The sequence below is a fragment of the Prionailurus bengalensis genome, chromosome B3 (assembly GCF_016509475.1).
Source record: "Prionailurus bengalensis isolate Pbe53 chromosome B3, Fcat_Pben_1.1_paternal_pri, whole genome shotgun sequence".
Classification (NCBI taxonomy): Eukaryota; Metazoa; Chordata; class Mammalia; order Carnivora; family Felidae; genus Prionailurus; species Prionailurus bengalensis.
In genome coordinates this window covers 32,735,722-32,746,213 of record NC_057355.1, presented here as the reverse complement: position 1 = coordinate 32,746,213, position 10,492 = coordinate 32,735,722, and the positions used below count along the sequence as shown (strand labels likewise).

The window sequence follows — 10,492 nt, the reverse complement described above, 5'->3', positions numbered from 1 at the left end:
TGGACCGTGACACAGGCGGCCTGAGGGAAGGTGAGGGCCTCAAGGATGTAGAGGAGAGGCCAACTACTATCTCCTAGAGTCCCAGCCCCTCCTCAAGGTGGAAGTTACTATCTCCACTTTGCCAAGGAAGAAGAGAAGGTCACAAGGGTTCAGGTGCCCACAGCCTCAGAAGCATGCAGGAGTCTTCGGGCCCGTCCATTGGCTTCCACTAGTGGGGGAGGTGGGCTTTGGGCCGTCTCGCTTCCTGATTGGTTGGCTGCGCAGATTGGCAGGTGCCCGCCTGCAGTGCACGTCGGGAAGCTGAACATGGCGGAGGCGGGAAAAGAGCCTGCAGGCCTCGCGTTCCCGGGAGGAGGTGCCACCCAATGGCCTCTGCAGCGGTATGGACGCTTCATGCCCTCAGGCACCGGAGAGCCTCCTGGTCCTGGTCAGGGCGCGGGGACAGCCTCTTCCCTCACATGGAAGGTGAGGCCTGAGGGAGGGAAAAGCCGCGAGGCGCTCACTCCCGTGGGGTAGGTGGGGGAGGGAGGGTAGACCGTGGCCAGATGCCACGCAGGGTTCAGTCCTCGAATGCCATGCAGGCAGGAGGAGGGGACACCGCGGGACTGACAGGAATGGCTACAGCTAACAGAAAAAAAAAATCTATGTAATATCTCATGTTTGGACCCAATACATTCTCAAAATAATTATGCAAGGGAGTAGTCATATATTTAATATAGATTATTTACTGAGCGTCAATTATGTGTTAGATTTTATTCAGGGTGATGGGAATATATCATCAGTGAACAAGATCGAAATGGTCCCTACCCCCATTTATGTTTCCAGTCTAGCGGAGGACACAGTATTTATCCAAATAACTTTGTAATTATTAGACCGGTTCCATACCCCTTATGTGGAAGCAATGGTTGAATAGTCCATAACCAAGTTGTCACACTACAGGCAGTCAAGCACTCCCACAGAAGAAGGACTAAATTTCAATCCTTGCTTTGCCACTGAATTTCTGTGACCTTGGTTAAGTTATGGATCCCCTCTGTACCTTATTTAACTTACCTTAAAATAGAGATAGTAATAGTAACCACTTCATAAGGCTGTTGTGAGCAATGAATAAGTCAACATATATACATTACTTAAATCAGTGCCTTATACATTTATAGAAGGGTTTGCTATTATTATTTTCTGTTGTGGTGGTGGTATGTTTGGTATATTTTAACGCCAAGTGTTGCTAATCGTTCAGTTCCTTTCGATCTGGTTTGACTTAGTTGTGGACCCTGAAGTTTTGGATTGTGCCTGTGCATGTGTATGGTAGTGTGATTTGGGTAGCAATGGGTAGGAAAAGAGTAAAAGAACAGATATTTCAGGTAGAGTTTGCAGCAAATGCAGAGGCCCTACACCTGGAAAACCTCAGCGTGTATAATGTATGGAGAAAATAAGGCTGGTATTTAGAGGACAAAGGGAATGATAGCATGAGGCGAGATTGTCTGGAGAGGTATACAGGTGCCTTGTGAACATCATCCTAAAACAAGCTGGAAGCCACTGAAGGGTTTTAAGTAGGAGAATCTTCATATTTGAAAGATCATTGGCCGAAGTCTGAAGACAGAATTGAAGGGGAATAGGAGTAGATTCAGGAAGATCACTTAGAATGCCATTGCAGCAGGCAGGTGATGATGACTAGAGTGGGAGGGGGTGTTGGAGAGGATGACAGTGAGGTTGGGGAAATGGCATATTGAAACTATATTTTGGAGGCCAAAATGATAGGATTTGGAGCTTGATTGGGTAGGAGTGGTGAGAGTAAAGGACTTCTGGGCTTCTAGCAGGAGCAACTGGGTAAATGGTAAAGGAATCGAGAACATTGGAGGAGGAACAGTGAGAGAAAGATCCAAGGCTTCAGTTTTGGATGTATTGAGTTTAAATGTGTTTATGAAACATTCATATGGAGATGTTGAGTCGGTAGTTGGGTATACTGGTGTAGAAGAAAGATCTGGGTGGGAGATGTAAATATGTTATCAGGCTGAAGGTGGGTCAACAGCATGAAGATGGTATTTATAGTTACGAGATTACATGAAATTCCAGGACCAAGTCCCAAGATAGTCCAACATTTGTAGGTCAGGTAGAGTAGACAGAGTCCCTAAAGAAGACTGACAAGGGACAGGGAGTTGGGAGGCACCCAGGAGAAAGCAGGTCTATCAAAGCTACAGAAAGTTGTTTTAAGAGGGAGAGAACAGTGAACTTTGTTGAACGATGCTGCAAAGTAGAGAAAAATGATAACAAAGGGATGTCAGTTGGATTTAGCAACATGAAGGTCCTTATGGTCTTTACTAAGAGAAGTTTCAGTGGAGTGAAGTGGTGCACACCAGATGCAGTGGGTTGAAGAGTGACAGGTAGGTGAGGGAGTGGAGCTAACATTCCTAGATCATTCTTCTGAGAGACTTGGCTGTGGATGAGAGTAGAGATGGGGCATAATGAATTGTTCGCCAAATTTTTGAATATTATAGCTAGGGACACTACTTAAAGCTTGAAATCAATATATCTAGGGCCATAAAAAGGGAGTTCAATACTTAGTTGTACTCTTGTAGAATGCTGTCTATATTCTGGAAAATTATATAGGCTGCAAATGCAAAAAGGCATGAGTAAAGTTAAATAGAAGGATGACTGATCTATAATTGTGTCTTATAAAAAACCTGGGCATGTTTGAGGACATATTTAATTTCTGAGATTGCCCATAACATTCCTTCACACCTTCTCTTAACACCCCTTCAAACTCTTTCTCCCAAGGCATCCGTGTTGGGTGCGTTGGCTCAGATGTACACGGGTAACTCTTGGATTCTTATTCTGCAGCCCAGAGGCCATGGACATTTGGCTATTGTAAGGAGTTCATTGTTATTGCAGTTATTTTTCCCTTCTTTTTGCAAAGCTCTTCATAATTGCTTATGAGGAATGGCACTTTTCAACAGTTCTCAAATGTTTGGCATAAAGCCACAGCTCCAGTGACAAGAGATGAAGTTGGCTTTTGCAGTGCTTTTGAAAACTGAACATTTGTACCTTCCTTTGAATCTGTGCTGAAGCATCCTACCTGCTGTGATCAGTTTCAGCCTAGGTCTGTCATTTTTCTTTTTGGAAAAGCGAAAGAGAAAACAAGATTTGTTCTATTTTATGTGCACTGTGACTATTGTGTAATAGTAATAATAAAAGATGAGCCATCTAAAGAACTGTACTAAGTCCCATGTGAATTTCTTATTTTAAAACTATGTGGTACCTGCAGTAAAAAATATGTGTTAGGTAAAGCATAAAAATATATTATTGTGGAGGATAGAATCATTCTGGTCGTCTTTTCCCTAGGGAACTTTCTTTTTTTTCCCCCCCTAGGGAACTTTCAAGTTCAACCTTGGTTGAAATTATTTTGAATTTTTCATTTTTTTCTGAAATTATGGGGGAACTGATCTGGTATTGTTCTATATAGTTGTTTAATTACACAGAAGATTTTGTCATAGTGGCCACATGCTAATGCTCACAAAAATGTTGACTCGAGAAAATATGGATAGTACAACAAGTCTTCTAAGACTTGAAATCATGGTTGAGAGGGGAGGTCAAGTCTGAGACATAAATATTATATACAGAACATCTAATATATGTATATCAATTGGATTTACTTGTCTGAATTAAATATTCTTTAAAAAAAATTTTTTTTTTTAATTTTGAGGGTGGGCAGGGGCAGAGAAGGGGGAGAGAGAGAATCCCAAGCAGGCTCTGCACTATCAGCACAGAGCCCCATGCGGCTCAAACTCACAAACCAGACCGTGAGATCATGACCTGAGCTGAAACCAAGAGTCAGTCGCTCAACCGACTGAGCCACCCAGGTGCCCCTGAATTGAATTATTCTTGATGAAGAGTTACTATCTGGAGATAAGTCAATCAATGTTTGGAAGCAAATAAACTTTTTGTAATACTGTTAAAAAAAAAAGTATGGAAAAAGATCAAGAATTTAAAACTTTGCTATTCAGGTTTCATTGTGCATAAAATCACTTGGGGGAGGGGGTGCCTAGGTGGCTCAGTCAGTTAAGCATCCAACTTCAGGTCATTCAGGGTTCATGGATTCCAGCCCCATATCGGGCTCTGTGCTGACAGCTAAGAGCCTGGAGCCTGGTTCGGATTCTGTATCTCCTTCTCTCTCTGCTCCTTCCCCACTCGTGCTCTCTCTCTGTCTCTCAAAAATAAATAAACGTTAAAAAAAAAAAAAAGAACTCACTTGGGGATTCTTTTTTAATGCACATTTGACTCAGTAGGTCTGGTATGCAGAATAAAATTCTGTAGTTCTAACAAGTTTCCAGGTGATGCTGATGCTCTGGTTATAGAACCACACTTGGAGAGGCAAGGGTTTAGAAGACCTTGAATGAAATGGGCAACCATACAGTAAAATTAATAAAATGAATTTATGGAGTTATGAAGTAAGGCAAGTAGATTCATAATGAAAGTGCAGATGTTTTGTTAATAGGGTTAATATTTAAGCCATCTGTCATTTAAGTGGAATGAGCAAATGAAATACAAACTTGAACTTGATTTTATTTTATTTATTTTTAAATTAAAAAAAAAATTTTTTTTTTACGTTTATTTATTTTTGAGACAGAGAGAGACAGAGCATGAACAGGGGAGGGGCAGAGAGAGAGGGAGACACAGAATCTGAAACAGGCTCCAGGCTCTGAGCTGTCCGCACAGAGCCCAACACGGGGCTCGAACTCACGGACTGTGAGATCATGACCTGAGCCGAAGTCAGACACTCAACCGACCAAGCCACCCAGGCACCCCATTGAATTTGATTTTAAATCCTTACATCTGTTAGCCCAAGCCTTTCTGAAAAGATTATCACAATAACAGATTGGTCCATTTTGTGTATTTTACGTCTGAATATAATTTGTTCTACTAATTTCAGAATAATTTTGAAAGGTGGTGTTAATTGTAGGTTCCTTTTAAATTAAAGTTTTTCACGTTTTTCAGATTTCAGGATTTCTTAGACATGCCCTAATTGGTTGAACCTGACAATTTCTTATTTTTTCCCTTTCAAAGGGAAAAAAAAAAATCAACCTTTAATTTTTATAGGAGGAACTTAAAATAATTGCCCTACTTAGAAATTAAGAAACAGAATATGAAGTTTGTACTTGAGATGAACTACGAAATGCGGATTCAACATAAAATATACTTCGGGTCCTCTCTATAGTGGCCTTTTTTTTTTTTTTTCCATTGTATTCCTAGTGCCTAGATACTAACTAGCATATGATAGTTCCTCAGTAAATGTTTGAGTGTATGCTAATTTTTCTAAACTTTCCTTATGATGATGTGATAATTATGACATGATAGCTACTGTTTATTCAGTGTTTACTTTGGTATATTTCTTATAGAAGCCCTATGAAGCAAATATTATCATACCATTTTATAGATAAGTAAGCCAAAATTCAGAGAGGTTCAGTGGCTTGCCCAGGAACAGAGATAAGAGTTTATTCAGAGTCTGGTTTTTCTGCCTCCAAAGCTTGTGCTTTTAACCACTATGCTGTTTGTCTTTGAAGAGTTAATATTTCATATGGGGAATAACAGTTCAATTATGTAGATGAGGGATTTTTGAGATTAATGCACAGGGTGAAAATGATAAAAATGACAGTTTTTTTTTTTAAGGAAAATTTAAGATTCAGTAAAACCCCAAGAAAACTATTTTTAAAATAGCAAAGTAGTAGTTCTTCTTTACATGACTGGTAATTTTTGATTGGATGCTTAATGTTGTGAATTTTACCCTGTTGGATGCAGGATATTTTTGTATTCCTATAAATATTCTTGGCTTTTCTGGGATAAGTTATCTGGAAACAGTTTGATCCTTTCAGGTCTTGCTTTAAAGCTTTGTCAGGTGGGACCAGAGCAGCATTTGATCTAGGGCTAATTTTTTCCTCACACCTGAGGCAAAACTCTTCGGACTATCCTACCCAATGAGAAATTATGAGGGTTTTCACCTGAGCTGATGAGAACAGGCACTATCCCCTGCCCTATGTGAGGTCTCTGGATTGTTCTCTTAAATCCTTTCAGGTGTTTTTTGCCCAGCCTCACACACACACATACATGCTGAAGAGTTGAGTCTCTGCAGGCATTGGGAGTTCTTTCTCTGGTATTCTGTCCTGTGAACTGTAGCCACACTGTCCTTCCTGCACTCACAGCTCTATTCCCTCAACTCAGGAACACCTCACCTGGTTCTGCCTGGGCTCCTCATCTTTCTACTTTGGCCTGGAAACTTTCTCCAGGCAGTTGTAAGGCTCCCCTTTGTTTCCTGTTATTTCTCAGGAATCATGTTTTTTATTACCTAATATCCAGTGTCTTGAAAACTGTTGTGTCCTCTGATTTGACCTGTTTTTTTTTTTTAGTTGTTTCAGGCAGGAAGGTAAATTCGGTCCCTGTTATTTCGTTGGCCAGAAATGGTGGGTCATTTGATTTGGTTCCACTTTGTCATTCTCCACTTCAGTTCATCAATTCAACAAAATATTATTAAATTATCTACTGGGTACTTAGCATTTAGTGAGGCACTGGAGAGGCTATGGAGCTGTCCTTATGTTTCATCATGATTTTTTTTTTTTTTTTTTTTTTAGCATTTATTTATTTTTGAGAGAGAGAGTACATGCCAGTGGGGGAGGGACAGGGAGAGGGAGACGGAAGATCTAAAGCAGGCCCCAACACGGACAGCAGAGAGCCTGAGTGGGGCCCGAACCCATGAGCTGTGAGATATGACCTGATCCGAAGTCGAAGTCGGATGCTTAACAGACTAAGCCACCCAGGCGCCCCTCTTCACGCTCTTAAAATAACAGAGCATCATGCACAGGATAACAAGGATGGGTAGCGCCTGATCATAGAGCAGTGTTTCTCAAGGTGTAATGGGCACATTGCTTTCAACAGTGTCTTGGGGTCCGTGCTGAAAATGCAGTTTCGTGGTTCCTGTGCTAGACCTAATGAACCAGTCTCTGGGAGTGATGCTCCAGGTTATGTTTATGTACTGCAATCCATTCTCATGCTCCAATTCTGAAGGAAGGGTGGGGAAGAAGGAATAACTGACAAAGTAATTGATACTATATAGCTGTTTACAATTTGTAGAGTATTTTTGTAAACCTCTTCCAATTCTCACAACTTTTTAGATCTGTCTTACTACCATTTTATAGAGGAAGTTGAGGCCTGCCCAGGTTAAATGGCTTGCCAGAGGTTTTACGTAGGAAGTAGAAGAATTCGTTCCAAAACTCAAGTCTTAATACAAGCCAGTCCTCATTCTGTTGTACACTGCTGCTTCCTACATTGGTATTTTCTCTTAATGTAGATGTAGGAATATCATTGAGAGTTATTATTCTTTCATGCAGCTTGCTTTTTTTTAATTTTTTTTTTCAACGTTTATTTATTTTTGGGACAGAGAGAGACAGAGCATGAACGGGGGAGGGGCAGAGAGAGAGGGAGACACAGAATCGGAAGCAGGCTCGAGGCTCTGAATCATCAGCCCAGAGCCCGACGCGGGGCTCGAACTCATGGACCGCGAGATCGTGACCTGGCTGAAGTCGGACGCTTAACCGACTGCGCCACCCAGGCGCCCCCAGCTTGCTTTTTTTAAAGAGTTAACAGTTATGTTTTGTATTAATTAGAATTGATATTGACTCTGATTAACAATATAAAATAACAGTGGATTAAATGAGATGAAAGTTTATTATTCTCCACATAAAAGTTCAGGGCTGATATGACACTCCACAGTGTTAGGAACTGAGGAGCCTGTTTTGTTCCTCTGCCCCGTGTGGCCATGGTCAAATAGTCCAAGATAGAATTGATACTCCAGACAGCTTGGTGGAGAAAGGGATCAAGAAGTCAGAGGATATACACATGCTGTCTCTTAAGGAAGATTTCCCATAAGCTGCCACATGATACTGCCTCCTACGGCACAGTGGCCAGGACTTGGACCTGAGGCCATCGTAACTGCATGGGCAGCTGGCATATGTAGTCTGTATTCCACAAGATCATGTGTCCAGCTAAAACCCAGCAGTTCTGTTACCATGTAGAAAGGAAAATGGATATTAGAGAATAGCTAGAACTCTGCCACACACTCTTCTGAATCTGGAGACTGCTAAAAAATGAAGGCTTATTCCTAGGTTCCCTGGTTGGAACTGAAAGGCATTTTCTAATAACAATAGCAATAACCAAAAAAAAAAAAAAAAACCTGTTATTTAGTGCATAATTGCTGTGTGGCAATAGGTATGTATCATTACTTGTTTGTTTGTTTGTTTTTGCTCTGGGTGTTATGCTGTTGTAATTGTTTTTATTGTTACTATTAACACTTAGCATTTCTATGAAACAGCAAAAACACTGAATTTTATAGTTTGGTAATGGGTATGTAGCAGGATCACTTTTATTAGCATATATACTCTACTAGTTTGTTGAAATAATTTATGAGGCACTTTAGCTACCAAGAGGGAAGCAGCTGATAGCCTGCTTAGCAGTTTTGCATGTTTTTCATATTTTGTAATGCATAAATTTCTTAGGGCCAATATATACAACTGTGACACTTTCTGAGGGGCCTCAAAAGCAGGAAAAAAAAAACCCTTAAGTACATAATTTGTCACATCTGAAGAGTAATGCTGTTTTAACCTTTCATCTAAGTATATTTGAAATATTTTTCTATATTTTCATATATTTCTTTTAACTGTTTTCTTTTTAACTTTAGTGTTATAGTGCAGTCTTGCACAAATACATGCATATAAAATATTAGAATATAAAAAATGCATGTATCTGATTTAACCAATGTATAAACTGTGCCTGAAAAATGAGCTTGTAATAGATAGGCTCTATATCTTAGTGCATCCTATTGTATTGATGTCAAAACACCACAATAGACAGAGGTCAGGTTGATGTAAACCTCCCCCCCAGTTTTATTGAGATATAATTGACATATAACGTTAAGTTTTTGATACACAACATGATTTGTGAAATGATTACCACAGTAAGTTTAGTTAACATCTGTAACCTTACATAGTTATACATTTTTTTCCTTGTGATGAGAAGTTATAAGATCTACCCCCAGCAGTTTTCAAATATATAATCCAGTATTGTTAGCTGTAGTCATCATGTTGTATATTGTATCCCCAGAACTTATAAGTGGAAGCCTGTACCTTTTGACCATTTTCACCTATTTTGCCCACCTCTATTCTCCACCAATCTGTTTTCTGTTTCTATGAGTTTGGCTTTTTTTTTTTTAGATTTCACATGTAGGTAAGGTCATGCAGTATTTATCCTTCTGTGTCTGGCTTATTTTACTTAGCATAATGCCCTCAAGTTTCATCCATATTGCTTCAAATGGCAGGATTTCCTTCTTTTTCATGGCTGAATAATACTTCATTGTGTATGTATAAGTCTCAAATTATCTTTATCCTTTCATCTCTCTCTTGACCCTTAGATTGTTTTCATGTCTTGGCTATTGTAAATAATGGTGCAGTAAACATGGAGGTGCAGATATCTCCTTAAGGTAGTCATTTCATTTTCTTCAGATATGTACCCAGAAGTGGATTTGCTAGATGATGTGGTGGTTCTTTTAATGTTTTTTTTTTTTTTTTGAGGAACCTCTATACTGTTCTCCTTCATAGTTATACAAATTTACATTCCCACCAACATTGTACAAGGGTTTCCTTTTTTCCATATCCTTGCCAGCACTTGTTATCTCATGTCTTTTTTATAATAGCCATTCTAACACATCTGAGGTGATAACATATTGTGGTTTTGATTTATATTTCCCTGATGGTTAGTGATATTGAGCCCTATATCATGTACCTTTTGAACATCTTTGGGAAAATGTCTTTTCAGGTCCTTTGCGCATTTAAAAATTGGATTATGTGCTTTTTTGCTATTGAGTTATATGAGCTGCTTGTATATTTTGGATGTTAGCCCTTTGTTAGATATGTGGTTTGCAAATATTTTGCCTTATCCATTGGTTGTCTTTTCATTTTGTTAATCGTTTCTTTTTTTATGCAGAAACTTGTTAGTTTGATGTAGTCTACTTGTTTATTTTTGCTTTTGTTTCTTGTGCTTTAGTTGTCATATCCAAAAAAATCATTACCTAGACCAGTGTCAAAGAGCTGTTTCCCTGTGTTTTCTTCTAGAAGTTTTATAGTTTCAGGTCCTACAGTTTTCAGTCCCTTTTGAGTTAATTTTTGTGAGTGATGCAAGATGGGGTACTAGTTTCATTTTTTTTTTGCATGTGAATATCCAGTTTTCCCAGCACCGTTTATTGAAGAAACTGTCTTTTCTCCATTGAGTATTCTTGGATCCCTTGTCAAATATTACTTGACTGTATATGCATGGGTTTATTTCTAGGTTCTCCATTCTGTTCCATTGGTCTATGTGTCTGTTTTTGTGCCAATACCGTGCATACTTTTTTTGATGACCTAAATCTTAAGCCACATTTAGGTTAGAAACTAAAAAGAAGAGAAGATGTGAACAGGAT

General features: G+C 39.4%; 1 protein-coding gene across 1 annotated transcript in view; it reads left to right on the top strand.

The window, feature by feature from the left end:
• Positions 1 to 305: 305 nt before the first annotated feature.
• REC114 (REC114 meiotic recombination protein) overlaps positions 306 to 10,492 on the top strand; it is a 106,257-nt gene continuing 96,070 nt past the window's right edge. The window contains exon 1 of the mRNA XM_043555057.1: positions 306 to 465. Coding sequence (XP_043410992.1) covers positions 307 to 465 — 159 coding nt within the window. The 5' untranslated portion in view covers position 306. The remainder of the gene's footprint in view (positions 466 to 10,492) is intronic.